This window comes from Hylobates moloch, unplaced genomic scaffold, assembly GCF_009828535.3.
Source record: "Hylobates moloch isolate HMO894 unplaced genomic scaffold, HMol_V3 SCAFFOLD_21, whole genome shotgun sequence".
Lineage (NCBI taxonomy): Eukaryota > Metazoa > Chordata > Mammalia > Primates > Hylobatidae > Hylobates > Hylobates moloch.
This window is the reverse complement of record NW_026652296.1, coordinates 29,683,295-29,704,323: the sequence shown is the minus strand read 5'-3', so window position 1 is coordinate 29,704,323 and position 21,029 is coordinate 29,683,295. Positions and strand designations below refer to the sequence as shown.

The window sequence follows — 21,029 nt, the reverse complement described above, 5'->3', positions numbered from 1 at the left end:
CTTAGGTATCACACCAAAAGCTTGACCCATAAAAGAAAAATAGATGAATTGGACTGCATCAAAATTAAAAATTTTGTTCTGTGAAAGATTTTTTTTGAGAAGGAGTCTTGCTTTGTTGCCCAGGCTGGAGTGCAGTGGTGCGATCTCAGCTCACTGCAAACTCTGCCTCCCGGGTTCAAGCAATTCTCCTGCCTCAGCCTCTCGAGTAGGTGGGACTGCAGGCGTGCGCCACCATGCCCGGCTAATTTTTGTATTTTTAGTAGAGACAGGCTGGTCTCGAACTCGTGACCTCAAGTAATCTGCCCGCCTCAGCCTCCCAAAGTGCTGGGATTATAGGTGAGAGCCACTGCACCTGGCCTTATGAAAGACCTTTTTAAGAGGATGAAAAGACAAGCTATAGACTTGGAGAAAATATTTGCAAACGATGTATCTGACAAAGGACTACTATGTAAAATATATCAGTAGCTCTAAAAACTCAACAGGGAAACAGACAATTCAGTTAGGCAATGGGAAAAAGACATGAAGAGACGTTTCACCAAAGCAGATATACAGATGTCAAATAAGCACATTAAAAAGACGTTCAACATCATTAGCCATTGGGGTGATGCAAATTAAGCCACAGTGAGATATCACTGCACACCTACTGAAATGGCTAAAATAAAAAAAATAGTGATAACACCAAATGCTAGCAAAGAGGAGAAATCAGATTGTGCGCAATTGCTGGTGGGAAGGTAAAATGATGCAGCCTCTCTGAAAACGAGTGTGGCAGTTTCTAACAACATGAAACATTCACTTTCTAGTAATCCGACCAGCAGTTTTACTCTGGGCATTTATTCCAGAGAAATGAAAACTTATATTCACACAAAAGCCAATATGTGAATGTTCATAGCAGCCTCATTCATAATACCTCAAAACTGGAAACAACCTTGAAATCCCTCAATGGGTGAATGTTTAAACAACCTATGGTGCATCCATACCACGGAAAACTATACAGCAATAAACATGAAAGAACTATTGATATATTCAACAATTTGGATGAATCTTCAGATAATTATGCCAGGTAAAAAAAAGCCAATCCCAACAGTTACATACTGGATGATTCCATTTATATAACCTTCTGGGAATCACAAAATTATAGAAATGGAGAACAGATTAGTGATTGCAGGGGTTAGGGACAGAGTTGTGAGGGGGGTGGTAAGGGGAGGGAAGTGGGTGTGGTTGTAGAAGGCGACAGGCAGGGTCCCTGTGGTTATGGAAAAGTTCTATATCTTGCTCATCTTAATGTCAATATCCTGGTTGTGATATTGTACTGTACTTTTGCAGGATGTTGCCATTGGGAGAAACTGGGTAAAGGGTACATAGACTCATTCTGTTTCCTTTCCTTTCCTTTCTTTTCCTTTTCCTTCTCCTTTTCCTTCCCCTCCTCTCTCCTCCCCTCCCCTCCCCTCTCCTTTCCTTTCCTTTTTTTCAGAGTCTCTCTTTCTTACCCAGGCTGGAGTGCAGTGGTGTGATCTCAGCTCACTGCAACCTCCAACTCCCAGGTTCAAGTGATTCCCCTGCCTCAGCCTCCCAAGTAGCTGGGATTATAGGCGTGCACCACCACACCTGGCTAATTTTTGTATTTTTTTTTTTTTTTTGAGACGGAGTCTCGCTCTTTCACCCAGGCTGGAGTGCAGTGGCACGATCTCGGCTCACTGCAGGCTCCGCCCCCCGGGGTTCACGCCATTCTCCTGTCTCAGCCTCCCGTGTAGCTGGGACTACAGGCAACTGCCACCTCGCCCGGCTAATTTTTTGTATTTTTAGTAGAGACGGGGTTTCACCGTGTTAGCCAGGATGGTCTCAATCTCCTGACCTCGTGATCCGCCCGCCTCGGCCTCCCAAAGTGCTGGGATTGCAGGCGTGAGCCACCGTGCCCGGCCAATTTTTGTATTTTTAGTAGAGATGGGGTTTCACCATGTTGGCCAGGCTGGTCTTGAACTCCTAACCTCAGGTGATCCACCTGCCTCAGCCTCCCAAAGTGCTCGGATTACAGGCATGAGCCACCACGGCCAGCCCCTCTGTATTATTTCTTGAAACTGCTTGTGAATCTGAACTATCTTGAAATAAAAGGTTTAATTTTAAAAAAGATAAATCAGGGCTACTACCAATAATGAAAATAAATACTCATTATTAAAACTGCAAATCTTCCTTAAGCATTTAAATTCAGCTTAAGAATCTTACAATTTTTATAAACACTTCTAAGGGGGTTTTGGAACTTGGTTAATTAAATTCTCCTAAACCTTTTAAGCCACATCTTAAAATTTAACGTATTCATTTTCATTTTCAAATAGTTCACTTGTCTGATTAACAAAAACCACTGGGTATTTACATAATTCTTGCATATCTAATACTTAAACTTCTAAATATGGGTAATCTGGCTGGGTGCGGTGGCTCATACCTGTAATCCCAGCACTTTGGGAGGCTGAGGCAGGTGGATCACCTGAGGTCAGGAGTTCAAGACTAGCCTGGCCAACATGGCAAAACCCTGTCTCTACTAAAAATTAAAAAATTAGCTGGGTGTGGTGGCGGGCGCCTGTTATCCCAGCTATTCGGGAGGCTGAGGCAGGAGAATTGCTTGAACCTGGGAAGCAGAAGTTGCAGTGAGCCAAGATCTCGCCATTGAACTCCAGCCTGGGCAACGGAGCCAGACTCCTTCTCAAAAAAAAAAAAAAAATTAATATAGGTAATCTTATGCTCTCTTACGTAATAAAAGTGTTTTATACATATTTAATAAGGGTGTCTTAAACCTTTCAACTTAAATCTAAATCAAAATCCCACTTACACTTTTAAAATTAGAATCACAAGATTAACCTGTTAATCATTCCATCTCTTACACAATACAACTAAAAACTGGATATATACAGGTAATTTATAAATTAAACACAAAATTAATTTACTTAATCATCTCCATAGTTAATGCCAGCATTTCTCAGGATGAAGGACATTGATCTATTAAAGAGATTAATATGTTTCCCAGATGAGCTGGGTTGTACCTGAAGCAGGGATTTTGGTGGGGACTGAGAATAGAGCTGGATCCACCTGGGTGATTAGTCTCATGTCATTGCACGACAGGCGGAGAGGAAACAGGGATTCTAAGAATATGCCCCCCAAATGCCTGTACTCCATATCTGGCAGAACCACAGCTCTTAGAGTGTTTCAGAGACAGCCAGTTGGAGTTTTGCATACCTGCTGTGCCTTTGTCTGGTGTTGTGGTCCCACTTCTCAGGTCACTAGAAGTAAGAGTAACAACTGGTAATGTGTATCCAGCACTGAATATGCATCAGGCACTATTCCAAACACCTTTAAGGTATAGTAACTTCTTTCTTCTTCACGAAGACTCTGCCTGCCTGCCTGCCTGCCTGCCTGCCTGCCTGCCTGCCTGCCTTCCTTCCTTCCTTCCTTCCTTCCTTCCTTCCTTCCTTCCTTCCTCCTTCCTTCCTTCCTTCCTTCCTTCCTTCCTTCCTTCCTTCCTTCCTTCCCTCCTTCCTTCCGACTCTATGAGGTGGGCATGATGATTATTCCCATTTTATAGGTGGACGAATGGAGGGACACAGAGGTCATTTGACTTGCTCAAGGTCACACAGCTAGTAGAAGGCAGAGCCTGGATTTTTTAAAAATTTATTTTTATGATTATATATATTTTTTGAGATGGAGTCTCTGTCACCCAGGCTGGAGTGCAGTGGCGTGATCTCGCACCACTGCAACCTCCACCTCCCAAGTTCAAACGATTCTCTTGCCTCAGCCTCCCAAGTAGCTGGGATTACAGGTGCCCACCACCATGTCCATCTAATTTTTTTGTATTTTTAGTAGAAACTGGGTTTCACCATGTAGGCCAGGCTGATCTTGAACTCTTGACCACAGGTGATCTGCCTGCCTTGGCCTCCCAAAGTGTTGAGATTACAGGCGTTAGCTGCCATGCCTGGCCAAGAGCCTTTTAAACTTGGACTGTCCGACTCATTAGTTCTTGTTCTTAACCCCTATCCCATCAGGCCTTCTGTCAGCCAGGTTGGTGGGACAGCAGGGATTTGGATTCAGGCCTGCCAGACTCTGGTCTTTCTGCTCTCCCGTGCTGCAGTAGCTACTGGAAAGACACAAGGAGTGGGAGTTCCCGACTCTCTGACTGGAGAGTTGAGAGTGGGGTTCCTGGCTGCCCCGCCCTCCCCTCTGTCCATGCCTATAGTTACTGCTTTCACCTGGGCTTGTTCCTCCCTTATATCGAGGCCCGGAGTAGGTCCTGGGAGCTTAGTGAAGGGTGTGAATTTCACCCTGTCTAGTGTCACATTATAAGGCAGCCAGAGGGTGGAGCTGGGGTCTGGCCCCCCTCTCATTAATGGTGCGCTCCCGGGAACCTGGCCTCAGGCTTGCCTGGACCCTCACTCTCTCCCTGTCCTTTCCTGTCTACCCCTAGTGTTTCACTCCAAGCCCACTATGGTGGTGACAAGCTGCCAGCCGAAGAATCCACGAGAACTACATAGAAGGCAGAAGTTGGACCCTGGGAAGATGCAGGCCAAAATCCGGTTAATGAAGGTATGAGGCACATCTTCCCTGGACACTGGGCCCAGGACAGGGACGGGGATGATGGCTCTAGCAAACATGTGCTGAGAACTTTGTGGGTGCCAGACTTGACTCATTTCTTCCTCACAGGAACTGAGTGAGCATGCTTATCCTCGTTCCTATTTCACAAACCGGGAAACTGAGGTGCAGGGAGATAAATGACATGCACCAGGTCAGCCAGGAAATGGCAGGATCAGGGGTCAAAGCCAGTTAAACAAAGCATTTGCTGTTCTGTTTAAGACTCAAGAAATAATCAGAATTGCTTGTTATTTTGTTGCATTAGGAATACGATCTAGTGGCTTATTTATCTTAAAATTTCCAGCAACTTGGCCGGGTGTGGTGGCTCATGCCTGTAATCCCAGCACTTTGGGAGGTCTAGGTGGGTGGATCATTTGAGGTCAGGAGTTCGAGACCAGCCTGGCCAACATGGTGAAACCCCATTTCTACTCAAACTACAAAAATTAGCGGGGTGGGTGGCACACATCTGTAGTCCCAGCTACTCAGGAGGCTGAGGCAGGAGACTCGCTTGAACCTGGGAGGCAGAAGTTGCAGTGAGCTGAGATGGTGCCACTGCACTCCAGCCTGGGAGACAGAGTGAGACTCCATCTCAAAAAAAAAAAAATTCCAGTAAATTAAACTTTCATACAGTGTACTTTGAAGCAAGCCTTAGAAACTGACAATTAAAATTTTCACATCAATCGATACAATTGTAGGTAATTAATTTCCTCGCTATACATTGTTTTATGGCTTCTGTAATTATCTGAACAATGTTTCAAAGTATTTGAAATGCCTAAAGGAAGACGAGTCCTTAGCATACATAGCAGAAAGTAAAATACTAAGTATTATAAAGACTACAAAATACTATAGAATAATTCTTCAAGATAGTTTTTAATAGCTCAATGAACAATGACTACTATATAAAGAACAAGGGAAAATATAATTTGCTTTGAAACCTTTTTTTCCCCTTTAACCTTTTATCTTGCAAAATGGTTTAGAGGTGGCCCAGTATTCTTAAAGGAGGAACTCATGTTTCTGTTAGTTTTATTTATTTATTTATTTATTTTTTGAGACAGAAGTGTCACTCTGTTACCCAGGCTGGAGTGTAGTAGCAAGATCTCAGGTCATTGCAACCTCTACCTCCCAGGTTTGAGTGAGTCTCCTGCCTCAGCCTGCTGAGTAGCTGGGATTACAGGTGCCCACCACTACGCCCAGCTAATTTTTTGTATTGTGAGTAGAGACGGGGTTTCACCACATTGGCCAGGCTGGTCTCCAACTCCTGACCTCAGGTGATCCACCCGCCTTGGCCTCCCAAAGTGCTGGGATTATAGGTGTGAGCCACCGTGTCCAGCCATTTCTGTTATTTTTATCCTAACTTTAGAGGGGTTTAGGTGTTTTTGATTGATGTAGAAGCTGAACGTGGACAATTTGGATCTAAAACTTGTGCTCCTAACCAGTCCAGTTCTTAATACTGTCTCTTACAATCTTTCATTCATTTAATGAATCAACAAGTATTGATTGAGCACCTACCATGTTCCAGGTTCTGTTCTGAGTATGAGAATTCACCAGTAATGTGGCCTGTGATCTTAGGGAACTTACATTCTATTGGATGGGGGAGACTGACAATCAACAAGAAAAAGATATTTGAAATGATAATAAGAGCTAAAGAGAAGCCTAAGAATAAGGTTAGGGGACTAGAGGCATGGAGGAGAGTGTGGCAGTAATTGTTTTAGGTAGGGTGCTAATGAGAGGCTGCTAAGGTGGGTGACATTTGAACTGAAACCCTAGTGCTGCTGTTTCAGTGGGCCTAGGACTTGGAGAATAACATTTTTCACAAGATACTTCTGGGTATTTTGGTCTGGAGATGTGGAGACAAGATAGTGGGGTGGCTAGGAGCCAGGACTTCAAGGATGACAGCTCTGCTATGTGTGACCTTGAATAAGTTACTGAATTTAATCCTTGGTGTCCACATTGATTGACTGAGACAGGGTCTCGCTGTGTCATCCAGGCTGGAGCACGGTGGCATGATCATGGCTCACTGCAGCCTGGACCTTCCGAGCCCAAGTGATCCTCCCACCTCAGCCTCTCAGAGTAGCTGGGACTATAGACATGCACTATCATGCCCAGCTAATTTTTGTAGAGATGGGATCTCCCTTTGTTGCCCAGGGCTCTAACTCCTGGGCTCAAGTAGTCCTTCCACCTTGCTCTTCGAAAGTGCTAGGATTACAGGTGTGAACCACTGTGCCTGACTGCTGTCCACTTTTATGAAGTTGGCCTAATAATAGTGCCCATCTCTTAGTCTTGCTGTGAGGGTGATGTGCTGATGTGCTGCAGTGTGTATGAAGTGCTTAGCACAGTATCAGCCACATAGTAAGCACTCAATACATCAGCATGATTACTGTTATATGAGAAATAAAGGAGCTGAGGGCTAGGAAGGGGTAGTTTTTAGTAAAGGATGGAGAAATGAGGAAGTACAGGAACAAATGAAAGAGCAAATATTTATGGCAGGGGTAGAGGGTTAGAGCCAGAGACAGTAGTATCAGCTATTGTTCACTGAGTGCACATGAGTGCACTCTCACTAAGTGACTTGATTGTGAATTTCATCTCATTTATTTATTTATTCTTTGTTTTTTTAAAGACAGGGTCTTGCTCTGTCACCCAGGCTGAAGTGAAATGGCACAATCATAGCTCACTGCAGCCGTAAACTCCTGGGCTCAAGAGATCCTCCTGCCTCAGCCTCCCAAGTAGCTAGGACTATAGGTGCACACCACCATGCCCAGCTAACATTTTAATTTTTTAAAATTGTGTTTATTTATTTATTTACTTTTTGAGACAAGTTCTTGCTCTGTTACCCAGGCTGGAGTGTGGTGGCACAATCTCGACCTTAACTGCAGCCTTGATCTTCTGGGCTCAAACATTCCTCCCACCTCAGACTGAGTAGCTAGGACTGTAGGCGTACACCACCATGCCCAGCTAATTTTGTTTATTTTTTGTAGAGATGAGGTCTCACTATGTTGCCCAGGCTGGTCTTGAACCCCTGGCCTTGAGTGATCCTCCCACCTGGGCCTCCCAAAGTGTTGGGATTACAGGCATGAGTCACTGCACCTGTCCAATCTCATTTTTATTTTACGGCAGTTCTCTAAAACAGGTATTACTTTCCTTACCTTTAGAATGAATATAAGGAGGCTCTGAGACATTAACTAACTTACCCAGATTCTCTTAGGTGGTAAGTGGCTGAGCTGGGATTTGAACCAAGGTGTGTCTAGGTTCAACATCCAAGTCTTAGTCACTACGTGGTTCAGCCGTACCTTGCAGTTTTAAGGCTACTCAGTTCTTGTTTTAGCGTAGTGGAAAGACAGATATTGGGACTCAGAAGTCTGGCTTTCCAGTTCCAGCCCTGCCACTTCTTGACTGTGTGACACTGGGCAAATCATTAAACTCTCTGAGCCTCCACTCATCAGCAAAATAGAGTTAGTAAACATAGAGCTGTTGGAGGGTGAACGGATACCATGTGCCACCTGCAGAGCAAGGCACAGCACCTGGCCTGGCATGTAGAGGGCGCTCAACAATTGTTATTGTTATTGTTACTGTAGGTTTTATGCACCTGCTGGGTGTAACCTTAGGGGAGTCACTTAACCCTCAGACCCTCCTTGTTCCACAGGGGGCCGTTGTGTGAAATGAGAGTACTTATTGGCTCCGCGGCCTGCCAGGAAATGCTGACGTTTATCATCCATTTTGCCTCCCCTGCTTCTCCTCCAGACATGGGGGTTGCTCTGCCACCTTCTTACCTACCTGGGGCGTTTATTATTATTATTATTATTATTATTATTATTATTATTATTGGGACGGAATCTTCCTCTGTCACCCAGGCTGGAGTGCAGTGGCGCGATCTCGGCTCACTGCAACCTCCGCCTCCCAGGTTCAAGCGATTCTCCTGCCTCAGCACCCCCAGTAGCTGGGATTACAGGCATGCGCCACCACGCTCGGCTAATTTTTGTATTTTTAGTAGAGACGGGGTTTCACCATGTTGGTCAGGCTGGTCTCGAACTCTTGACCTCGTGATCGGCCCACCTTGGCCTCCCAAAGTGCTGGGATTACAGACGTGAGCCACCCCGCCCGGCCCTTATTATTATTTATATATTTCGTTGATTCTGAGAAGCCATTGATATTAAGGCACATCTTTATTTACCCACTAATAATATATTTGTTGATTAGATGGTGACACGCCACCAATTGTAAGATGCACCCGCACCTCAGGGATGTGGAATGATGGGTACACTTGCGTTTCCGAACTGATGAGAATCCCGGAGCTCCCGGGCGGTGCAGACAATGGGGAACTGCCGCCCAGCTTGGGCCGCAGTTACCAGCAGAAGGCCGCAAGGGGGCGGGAGTCTGGCGGAGTTGGGGCAGCGGTCCACCGGCTTTCGGGAGCTCCGGCCGGGCAGGGCGCAGCGCCGTCTCTCTACTCTTCTCTCCGCCCGCAGACAATGCTCAGGAACGGGAGGACCGCTCTGCGAGAGCTCCAAAGCCATGAGAACTTCCTCACCAAGCTCAACGAGGAGCTGATCAAGACCATCCAGGACATGGAGAACAGCACGACCCTGAACGTGCGGGCCCTGCTGCAGCAGCAGGACATACTGGCGGTGAGACCCGCGCCTCTGCCCTCGGCGCCGGCCGTGCCCGGGCATCCGCCCGCCCTCCTTCCCTCCCTCCGCGCACTCGCGCGCCCTCTCCTGCCTTTCCCTGCCCACTGCACATGCTGCTTCCTCCAACCGGAAGACGCATTTCTTCACCCTTCACTCCCCTCACCTGGGCTTTGCAAGAGGACCGAGATGGGAGTTTCATCCCAACGCGCCAGCACTCACTGGCCAGGAGACCTTGAGTTAACTTTGCCTCCCTGAGCTCTGAAATGCGGCACAATAGCACCCGTCCCAGAGGGGGTTTACCTGGCACATATTGTACCCGTGCAACAGAGGTCGCTGCTACCACCAACAGCATTTGCAAACACCTCTACGTGCAATAGCAAGCGATCTGTATGTATTTATATAGTCCTTACAACAACCCTATGGGTGGACACTGTTATTGTCCCGATTAGCCTCTGGTCAGGTTTCTGGGAATGAGGTTGGGATTGGGGACTCCTCTGAGGAAGTGCTGGGTGGCTGCCTCTGAGAGCCAGCAGAGCCTGTGGGTGAGTTGACCCCACCCCTCCCTCAGACCATCATCGACATCTTGGAGTATTCAAACAAGAAGAGGCTGCAGGAATTGAAGTCTGAGCTTCAGGAGTGGGAAGAAAAGAAGAAATGCAAGATGAGCTGTAAGAATCCCTGGGCGAACTCCTTGACCCTCCCCCTGGCACCTTGGGGAGGTCAGCAGCAGAGCATTCACCTTGTACTTGCCATTCAGAAACCCTCAGCCCCATCGTCTCTCTTCTAGGCAGATGGGAAGGCTAAGATACAGAGCGAATAGCCTACTTACCCAACACTTAGCTCTTTCCAGGCCCCGTGTCTGGGTCTCTACCAATGTCTGTGTTGTTACAGGCACACACTCAGTCATTGCAACTACTTGGAGGCAGGGAAGCTGTCCTCCCATTTTACAGATGAGGAAACCGAGGCTAACAGAGGTGAAGTAGCTTGTGGAAGGTTATATAGCTAGGAGCCAGAATCCAATCCTAGCCTGGCTCTGTTTCCTGCCAAGGTCCTTCTGGGAGTCAGTGGCTGGGCTAGAACCTAGGTCTCCTGGCTTCCATCCTGCCTGGCCTGTGGTTCCTTTTCCCTGGGCAGACTACACACCTGCTGAGCAGAGGGGCGGTAGATCAGGCAACTCCAGACATTGGGGATCTCTCTCTGGAGGAAGACAGGATAGACTTTGTCTTAATCCTGCCATGGGTTGTGTCTTGGGAGCCACTGTCACCCCATCTGCCTGGTCTCACTTCCTTGAGTGTGTCTCTGAGGAGACTGAAGTCTGGAGAGGAACAGTCTTGGCGAGGGCCACACCACAAGTCAGTGGCAGAGTGGGGATTAGTCTAGGGATCGTGCACCAATTCCCTTCCTTTTTCCTACCCAGCATTGCCTCTTCTCCTGCAGGGGTGGAAAACCCTCTATAGCCTTAACTTTTAACCACCTCCCAGCCCTGTGTATGCTCGCCTCAGCCCAGACCCCAATTACTGGCCAAGGAGACCTTGCCTCCTGGGCCTCCTGGGGCCCAGGTGCTTGAGGGAAGGTCTTGCCTCCTGTCCCTGCTGACCTCCCTAACCCCTCCCCAGATCTAGAGCAGCAGGCAGAGCAGCTGAATGCCAAGATTGAGAAGACCCAGGAGGAAGTGAACTTCCTGAGCACTTACATGGACCATGAGTATTCTGTCAAGTCTGTCCAGATCGCCACCCTTATGCGCCAGCTGCAGCAGGTTAAGGACAGCCAGCAGGTAGGGGAGCCCCTGCCCCTCCCCCACCAGAGTGTGTGGGAGGCAGGACTGGTGGCCAACACCCTTCTGCTGGCTCCCAGGATGAGCTGGATGACCTCAGTGAGATGCGCAGAAAGGTCCTGGAGTCCTTGTCCAACAAGATTCAGAAGAAGAAGAAAAAAATTCTGAGTTCTGTGGTGGCAGTGAGTAGCCAGTTGCTGTGTGGGAGTGGGGATCCAGGCCTCACCCCCACCCTGCCCTCTTCCCCATCCTCTGCCTCCAGGCCCACTGCAGCCCCATTGGTCTCTACTATGTTCTGCTGTCCAGGAAGAGGCACCTGGGGGCCAGACCTCTTCTTCCTCCACAGGAAACCCAGCGTCCCTATGAAGAGGCTCTCCTACAGAAGATGTGGGAAAGCCGAGACTTCCTGAAATGCATGCAAAGGTTCAGAGAAGTATGTGGGCAAGGAAGGTGGTGGTCCCTGTAGGGGAGCAGTGGGTGGGCAGTCCCCACGGCCTGTGGGAATGAGTCAGGCTTCTCCTGATCTGGCGCTCAGAAGGTCTCTGAGTCTGGTGTTGGCCTTCCTCCTTGCCGGTGCCATTACTGTCACTTGTCTTTCATCTGGGAAGGCGACTGGCATTGACCTAGGCCTTGCCTCATTAGCCAGTATTGCCGGCTAATGACCCGTTTGCAATACCACCAAGCATCACCTATTCAGCCATTAACCACCGTGCATCTTTACCCCTTGATTCTTGTCACTGCCCACCACCCATTATCAGTGTTAATGAACTTCACCATCACTGCCTTCTTGAACTAATTTTCATTATCTTGCCTCTTCATTGGTTTCTAATGTGCATGCCCTTCATATCTCTGCCAGCCTCCATTCATTCCCATGATTGAGCATTCCCCGCCACTTTGTAACCTGTCTCCATTCTCCATGATCCTTCACCTGTTTCAGCACCACTGAATATTGTGACTGTCTTGGGAGCCAGCCTCACCCTGCGTGGGGAGGTCCCCTCTCTGGAGTCCAGCAAGTCCCAATGATAGAGCCCATACCATTTCCCCAGATAGCTTTGCTCCTCGTTCATGTTGGCCTTTCTCCCTTTGGTTGGGGGCCATTTGACTTCTCCCTTCTCCCCTGCTGTGCCTTTCCTCTCAGTTTATTGACCAGTCTGAGGAGAACATGCCCGTATTAAGGGCCGAGGTGGAAGAGCTCCAAGCCCAGACCCGGGAACCCCGAGAGGTCATATTTGAGGATGTTCTGCTTCGGAGACCCAAGTATGTGATCTTTTTGCCACTGCCTCTTAAACCAGCCACACTCAAAGCTCACAGAGGCTCTCTGTTCTTGGGGAAGGCAGCCTGGTGTGGATGGCAGAACCCTGTACAGGGAGGGAGGGGCCTGGGTTTCCACCTTGGATCTGCCGCTGACCGGGGCAGATGTGACCTTTCCATCTCTGCAAAGGCCTCCAATTCCCGTCTGTACACAGCAGGCTGGGTTGTGTAATCTCTAAGGGCCCTGCTAGTTCCCAGATCCCATGTATCAACCGAGTGGGTACAGCCTTCCACTTCTGGGTTTTTGAGGAAGGCAGAGTTGAGTGGGGTGGTTGGCTTCAGGGAAGAATAGCCTGGAAGACACTCCACAAGGAGAGAAGGATGTCCTGTTCACTTGGCAGGTTTTTGGGCCCCAGAAACCAATTCTTTGCCTGCCCTTCCTTGGGGCAAGCCCTATGCGGTTGGGTTGGGGGTCCCCCAGGCTTACCTCTCCTTGATGACACCACAGGACCATGTGTGGCAGAGCCTAGCATTTGCAAATTCTTTAATTTTTCTTCTTCATCTGTCTCTCCCTCCTGTCCTTTTCCTTCCTTCTCCTCTCCTATTGCCATGTCTTCCTTTTCTTCTATTTCTAAGCCACCCCCGCCCCCAGAACAAAATACTATTGGATTTGTGAAGTGCCTCTGAATGCCAGGCACCATGTGAATGAAAACAGTCCTCGGTCCCACCCTCATGGAACCAAAGAGGGAACTGGACATGAGTCGATAATGAGCCACAAATAAATGTGGAGTTGCAGTGGAGCCTGGAGCTACTGAGTAGAGTACATGCCACTGCAAAAGTGACTCTTAGGGAGCTGGGCGCGGTGGCTCACGCCTGTAATCCCAGCACTTTGGGAGGCCAAGGCGGGTGGATCACGAGGTCAGGAGTTCAAGACCAGCCTGGCCAAGATGTTGAAACCCTGTCTCTACTAAAACTACAAGAATTAGCTGGGCGTGGTGGCGGGTGCCTGTAATCCCAGCTACTCAGGAGGCTGAGGCAGAGAATTGCTTGAACCTGGAAGGCGGAGGTTGCAGTGAGCCAAGATCGTGCCACAGCATTCCAGTCTGGGTGACAGAGTGAGACTCCATCTAAAAAAAATTTTTTTTAATTAAAAAAAAAGAAAAAAGAAAGCAACTGTTAGGACAGCGAGTCTGGGCAGTCAAGGAAGGTTTTCCTGAGGATGTGACATTTGAACTGAGGCTTGAAGGATGCATAGAAATTCACTAGGTGAAGGAGACTGATGGGGGAGCTGAAGGAAGAGCAATTCTAGGGGGTGGTGCTAGGGTCTCCGGGGGATGTAATAAATAGTCACTTGTTGTCTTTACCTGAGCTCTGAACACAGTGAATGAGACTGAAAGGGGTAAGGTGCATGTGGGCCCAGTTATCACCTTTATTCTGGTAAAGCTGATTTTAGAGACTGTGTTGGCCTCTGAATAGCGAACCCAGAATTAGGCAAATTGCACCACCTGATCGTGGTGGAGTTGGACCCACGTGGAGCCAGGCCTTGGGGCAGAGAAGAGTGGAGTCCTTTCAGGTTTCTTGCTGCTGAGAGAGAAAGGGACTGGGCTCCCTGTGTCCCCTTCCTCTCCTCACACTCACCATTCTGGTGGTTATACCACCTTTCCAAAAGCAGAATATAAAGGGGCAGAGAGAGGCCAGTAGCAGTGCACTCATGGATGCCCTTCCACGTGGAAGGGAACACCAGGAGCAAGGAAGCAGATTTTCCCTCTTAAAAAGTAGAAATGGCACACTGTTAAGCGGAGCCTCACCAGCTGGAACATGCCTAGGAAACACCTGGAGATCGTGTTAAAAAGCAGATTCCAAGTCAGTAGGTCTCAGTGGGGCTCATGAATCTGCATTTCTTTCTTTTTTCTTTTTTCTTTTCTTTTCTTTCTTTCCTTCCTTCCTTGTTTCATTCCTTCCTTTCTCTCTTTTCTCTTTCTTTCTCTTTCTTTCTTTTTTTCTTTCTTTCCTTCCTTCCTTCCCTCTTTCTTTCCTTCCTTCCTTCCTTCCTTCCTTCCTTCCTTCCTTCCTTCCTTCTTTCTCTCTTTCTCTCTCTCTCTCTTTTTTCTTTCTTTTTCTTTCTTCTTTTTTTGAGACAGAGTCTAGCTCTGTCTCTCAGGCTGGAGTGCAGTGGTGCCATCTCAGCTCACTGCAACCTCTGCCTCCCGGGTTCAAGTGATTCTCTTGTCTCAGCCTCCTGAGTAGCTGGGGTTACAGGTGTGCACCACTATGCCTGGCTAATTTCTATATTTTTAGTAGAGACAGGGTTTTGCCATGTTGACCAGGCTGGTCTCAAACTCCTGACCTCAAGTGATCTGCCTGCCTTGGTCTCCCAAAGTGCTGGGATTACAGGTGTGAACCACCATGCCCAGCCTGATTCTGCATTTCTAAGAAGCTCCCTGGTGATGCTTATGTTACTGCTCTATGAACCAACCACATGTTGAGCCTTGAGCTGTGAAGGAGCTGTGGTTGGAAGGAATTTGGCATTGACATGGAGCTGAGTGAGGCCAGAGTGGTTGGAATGCAGAGTGACAGGGAGAGTGGCAGGAAGGGAGCAGGGCACCTCAGCCCCTAGGGACCTCCATGCAGTGCCCTATAGGCCCGGATTTTCTGCCTGATCCCAGAAGCAAAGGATCTTAAGCCACATGATCAGATTTGTATTCCAAAAAAGTCAGTTTGAAAAGAGCATGGTGGGCTAGGTGTGGTGGCTCACGCCTGTAATCTCAGCGTTTTGGGAGGCTAAGGTGGGAAGATTGCTTAAGCCCAGGAGTTCGAGACCAGCTTGGGCAACATGGTGAAATCCCATCTCTACAAAAAATACAAAAGTTAGCCAGGCATGGTGGCGTGCGCCTGTAGTCCCAGCTACAGTGAAGGCTAAGACAGGAGGATTGCTTGAGCCCTAGAGGCAGAGGTTGTAGTGAGCCAAGATGCTGCTACTGCCTTCCAGCCTGCATAATAGAGCAAGACTCTTTCTTAAAAGAAAAGAGCATGGGGATGAGATTGGCAAGGAGCCAGAGTGGCAGCTGGAATTCTAGTGGGTGTGAGGGCAGTTGTCCAGGGGAACATGGGAAGTGGCCTGGCCAAGAGTGTGGCAGAAGAAATGGGAGAAATAGATAGATTGGAGAAATATTTAGGAAAGTAAGAAGGACTTGTATGACTTAGGAAGTACAGGAAAGGGAGGTATCAAAAATAACCCCTGGGTTCCTGACTTTTGTAATGGGGTGGTGGTGGTGTCAAATGCAGAGATTGGGAAGGCTGGGACGGGGTGAGGGATGTGTATGTAGGCACAGTCAAAAGTTTACTTGGAGGCAGGCATGGTGGCTCACACCTGTAATCCCAGTGCTTTAGGAGGCTGAGGAAGAAGGATCGCTTGAGGCTGGGAGTTCGAGACCAGGGAGACAACATAGTGAGACCTCCATCTCTATAAAAAATAAAAAAATTAGCCAGATGTGTTGACACGTGCCTGTGGTCCCAGCTATTTGGGAGGCAGGAGGATGGATTGAGGAGTTCCAGGCTGCAGTGAGCTGTGATTGCACCACTGCATTCCAGCCTGGGTGACCGAGTGAGACCATGTCTCAAACAAAACAAAACAAAACAAAACAAAAACCACACAGCTGACTTGGACAGTAAGTTTGGTTTATATGAGGTACCTAGGTGGAGTCATTGGGTGGGCAATTGACAAGATGAGTGTAGACCTCAGAGGACAGATATTGGCTGGAAGTAGAAATTTAGGTGTTGCCAGCATAGAGATGAACTTTTTTTTTTACTATTATTATGAAAAATTTCAAATATAAAGAAGAGAGAATGACATAATGAATAGCCAGTTTTGCCCAACTAGATTTAGAAATTTTTTTTTTCCATATTGGTTTCATGTTCATTCTTTTTTTTTGAATAGTATTGTAAATTGCAAGTATCCTGACATTTCCTGCCTAAATACTTCATGTGTATCAGTAGATTATTGAAACCATGAGAGAGGATGGTCTCCTTGGAAGAGAGAAAAGAGAGTGAAAGAGAATGTAATCCTTCAGCCTCTTAAATGTTTGTGCTGGTCCCTGCGATGGGGAATATATTGCTGATGGGAATCCATCTCTCTTGCTACTTTCATGGAAATAATAATGCCTGTCATTTACTGAGCACTGATACCTGCTGGCATGGTCTCATTTAATCTTTCCACCAATGACTGAGGTTAGAATATTAAGCCCATTTGACAGATGAGGAAACTGAGGTGCACCTGGGGTCTGGCATTTAATGAGTGCTTTTCACTTAAGTGCCAACTGAAGGAGTGAGGCTGGGAGAGTAGAAATAGCTTGCTCAAGGTGACACGGAGTCAAAGTTATCAAACCTGTCATCCTCACTCCAAAGCCCATGATCATCTTGAGGGCCCTCAGCATTTCAGAGCTGAGTTCCTGCTCCCACTTGACCTCAGACTTGTCAGGGGAACATTCGTCCTGCCAAACTCATTTCTTTTCCATTTTTGGTGTGTGTGTGTGTGTATGCTTGTGTATGCACAGTTGGGCTTTGAGTCACAGACAGGTCACAGATTGTACTTTGGGATTGCCCCCCAACGCGAGTACGTACCAGAGTTCTAAAAAGCAGGGCTCCTCTGAGCGGGTGCTCCCACACCGCCACCTCTGGTCTCTCATGGCCCTCTGTGCTGCCTCCCACCAGGTGCACCCCAGACATGGATGTCATCCTCAACATTCCTGTGGAAGAGCCACTACCCTTCTAGATGGCAGTGCCATGGGCCGCCCTCCCCTCCTGCTCTCTTCCCAGCACCTGCAGCCTTGGATCATTTACTTCCAGGACCAGATCTCCATTCAGACCCTGATCTACAGTCTCCCTGCTCCCTCTGCCCTTCCGCCCTCTTTCTTTCCCTCCCTCCCTCCCTTCTTCCCCCTTCCCTTCCCTCCTCCTTCCTTCCTCCTCTCCCTCCCTCCTTTCTTTCCTTCCTGCAGTTTTTTCCTCTCTTCTTCCCTTCTTTCTGGTTGGTGCTGCTGGGCCAGGTGGGAATTTCCAATTAAATCTGCTATTCCTTTTTTACCAATAAAGGTGGATTTACATTTGCTTTTTTGCCAGTATCTCGGGGTCCCCAGCTAGGCCTTGCAGAAGATGTGGTGGGAACGGACTTCGTCTTTTGATAAGGGGCGGGCAACTGTGCTAACTGCATCTAGGGCTCAAAACTTCTCCAGAAGAAGTGCTGGAGCAACCCCCTGCCTGACCCCGCCCTCTCCATGGCTCTGTGGCTCTGGGCCACGCCCTCCTGGTGCAGTGGGAGCCTAGCTTCTCTCCAATCTGTGCTCAGACCTGTTGAGGGCATTGTCGGGGCTGACAGGTTTATTGATTTTAATACCCCTGGGAACTTGCTAGGCCTCCAGTGCTTGGAACAACTCAGAAGGGCTATTCTGGCTCCAGAACTTCCTGAAGGCTCAGCTGCAACTACCCTTGGGCCTGCATTGCAGCTGGACTTCTCCCTGTTCCCAATCCTGCATACTTCTGTCTTCCTCAGTTGTTGATTCCAAGAGCACTCATTAATCAACGTTTTACACCCTACACTCCATCTCAGAGTTGGCTTCTCTGGGGACCTAGATTGCTACAACCCCCAAGAGGCTCTGGTCACTCACAGATACACTTTGTTTTAAGATACTGGGTTACAGGTAACAAAACAACCAAATCACATTGGCCTAAACTATGAAGGGCTCAGGTCAATAAATAGCTTAGGTGAGGCTTTATCCAGAAATCAAGTGATGGCACCAAGGACTTGGTTTCTATTTACTTTGTGTTCTGAGGTGTTGCCCTTTTCTTCAGGTCAGCACTGCTTGTGGCCCCGATAGGCCAGCATCTCCCAGGGTTGTGCAGGTCCTTGTACATGTCCTGTTGGAAAGAGAGAGACTGGCTGTGTCCCAGAATTTTCAGCCAGTGTATTAAGATTCACTGTAATTGGGCTGGGCACAGTGGCTCACGCCTGTAATCCTAGCACTTTGGGAGGCCGAGGTGGGTGGATCACTTGAGGTCAGGAGTTCGAGACCATCCTGGCCAACATGGCAACACCCTATCTCTACTAAAAATACAAAAATTAGCTGGGCATGGCAGCAGGCGCCTGTAATCCCAGCTACTCAGGAGGCTGAAGCAGGATAATCGCTTGAACCTGGGAGGCAGAGGTTGCAGTGAGCTGAGATTGTGCCACTGCACTCCAGGCTGGGTGACAGGGGATGAGACTCCGTCTTAAAAAAAAAAATAAGATTCAGTCTAATTGAACCAGCTTATATTACATGCCCACTTTGAGCCGGTCTTGGAGGTGGAGCGTGCCTGCTGGCTTAGTTCAGGTCACCGGCTCTACCTTGGAGCAGGGAAGGGATGGTTAAGGTGGAATACGTGACCTAGGCTGAGCCAACAGATGCTCCCCAGAGCCATATGGATCTCCAAGCAGAAATGGACCATGTTGAACACAATAGCAAACACTTCAATGGAACCTACTTTATGCTTTACATATATCAACTCACTACATCCTCACAACAACAACCCTGTGAAGGAGGTATTGTTTATTGTTATTTTCATTTTACAGATGAAGAAACCAGAGGATGAAAAGGCGAAGTGATTTTTCAAGTCGCCAGGTTACTAAGTGGCAGGGGCAGTTTGCTCTTAACCGCTATACAATCAGGAGCTCAGCTGAGCAGGAGAGAGCTGAACTGCCAAGTGCTGGAGTAGCTGATTAATGATGGCCTGGCATGGTGGCTCATGCCTGTAATCCTCACACTTTCGGAGGCTGAGGCCAGTGGATTGCTTGATCTCGGGAATTTGAGACCAGCCTGGGCAACACGGTGAAACCCCATCTCTATAAAAAATAAAAAAATTAGCTGGGCATGATGGTGTGCACCTGTAGTCCTAGCTACTAGGGAGACTGAGGTGGGAGGATTGCTTGAGCCCACGAGGCGGAGGTTGCAGTGAGCCGAGATTGCACCACTGCACTCCAGCCTGGGTGACAGAGCGAAACCCTGTCTCAAAACAAAAAAAGTCAAAGCAAGTAATAGCCACGCCCCAAATCTCTTCTTATTACAGTACAAGAAAGAGGCTAAACCAGAGAACCTGGCTTGTTTTATTTTGTAGAACACAGATCCACCTGTTCTAATTTCCTCATAGAATGATGCCATCTGGGGTTGGGTGGATGAGCATAGGTGTGGGGTTGGTCTCACTGCAGAAAAACTTCCAACAAAAAGGCTCCTGCAGTTGTACGGACCTGGGGGCCAGGGATGGGGTGGGGAAGGGAGAGTGGGAAAACTTCTGAGTCAGCATGGAGGAAAGTGTCTTCAAGGATTCTCCACTCCCCCATGATAAGGAGGTCCTGGCCGAAGGCCTACCCCACTGCAATGAAGACATGTCTGAATGAAGACCTGGGTTGGGAGCGGAGATGTTTGTGAGAGGTCGACTGTCCAGGAGGCCTGAGTCTGTGCCTGCAACTGTCTTTAAAGACTGCAACGCATCAGCTGTGCACAACTCAGCTGTGAGGCCTGCCAGGTAAAACCTGTCATTGCCTGTGGTTGGGCTGAAAAATCACACATAGGTTTTTAGCCAAGAGCTGGACTTTTTGTGAAGGGATGCATGAGTTCAGAGGAGGAAAACCAAGAAAGGAAGCCTGGACATAGATTCCCTCACATTGCACGTAGCCCTCATGCCTCTGAATGCACCAGAGAGTGACCCTGCACATGTACAGCATCTGTACATGGGTGTCTTCCCAGGTACTCAGAGCCGCATGCGCAGCTCTCACAGGCAGATACACCTGCATGCACATGCACATGGATGCATACTGGGACTGTTTGTTTTCTTTTTTTCTTTTTTGAGACAAAGTCTTGCTCTGTCGCCCAGGTTGGAGTGCAGTGGCACAATCTCTGCTCACTGCAACTTCCGCCCCCGGGTTCAAGCGATTCTCCTGCCTCAGCCTCCTGAGTAGCTGGGATTACTGAGGCCCGCCACCACGCCCAGCTAATTTTTGTATTTTAGTAGAGACGGGGTTTCACCATGTTGACCAGGCTGGTCTCCAACTCCTGACCTCAGGTGATCCATCCGCCTTGGCCTCCCAAAGTGCTGGGATTACAGGTGTGAGCCACTGCGCCCAGCCCATCTATCATTCTTTATTGGAGTACCGGAGGGCAGCAGGAGTGAGAAAGAAGAGGTTTATGGGAACCCGAGGTTGAAGGGGAAATCAGCACTGGATATCACCTTTAATGGGAAGGACAGGCAACTGAGACGTCTCCAGAGCACTTAATAAGCTGTAGAGGTACTATTTAGATGACCAGACATTATTATTATTTTTAATGTATTTTTTATTTTTATGGATTTACGGGGTACAAATGCATATATTGCATAGTGGTGGAGTGGGCTTCTAGTGCCCCATTACCCGGATAGTGAATGTTGCACCCAATAGGTAATTTTTCAACCCCCACCCCTCTCCCCTCCCCATCGTTTGTAGCCTCCAATGTCTATTATTCCAATCTATACCACACATTATTTTTTAATTTTAGTAGGAGTTGGTTGAAAACCCTATTCTGGGGCTCGGTGAGTCCGGCTAATCGGGTAAATGGAAGCTCCATGGAATTTCCTGTGCCCTAAGGCCCGTGTCTGTGTATCTTGTGAAGTGTGAGTCTTGACCTGGATCTCTTGTGTCTGGGACGCCAATAGACGTTGGGAGGTCTTTGGCAAGGCCCTGAAAAGTGTCTGGTGTACCCGCGTTT

General features: G+C 48.2%; 1 protein-coding gene across 3 annotated transcripts in view; it reads left to right on the top strand.

Moving 5' to 3' along the window:
- CUNH20orf96 (chromosome unknown C20orf96 homolog) overlaps positions 1-19,150 on the top strand; it is a 46,951-nt gene extending 27,801 nt beyond the window's left edge. For 2 of the 3 annotated variants that reach the window (XM_032141850.3, XM_058433104.1), the window contains exons 4-11: positions 4,448-4,566; positions 9,075-9,233; positions 9,805-9,904; positions 10,853-11,010; positions 11,091-11,192; positions 11,357-11,443; positions 12,149-12,267; positions 16,972-17,366. In XM_032141850.3, coding sequence (XP_031997741.1) covers positions 4,448-4,566; positions 9,075-9,233; positions 9,805-9,904; positions 10,853-11,010; positions 11,091-11,192; positions 11,357-11,443; positions 12,149-12,267; positions 16,972-17,032 — 905 coding nt within the window. In that variant the 3' untranslated portion in view covers positions 17,033-17,366. Of the gene's footprint in view, positions 1-4,447; positions 4,567-9,074; positions 9,234-9,804; positions 9,905-10,852; positions 11,011-11,090; positions 11,193-11,356; positions 11,444-12,148; positions 12,268-16,971; positions 17,367-18,865 lie in introns of those variants that run through there. The other variant, XM_058433105.1, reaches the window with a different exon arrangement.
- The last annotated feature ends 1,879 nt before the right edge of the window (positions 19,151-21,029 follow it).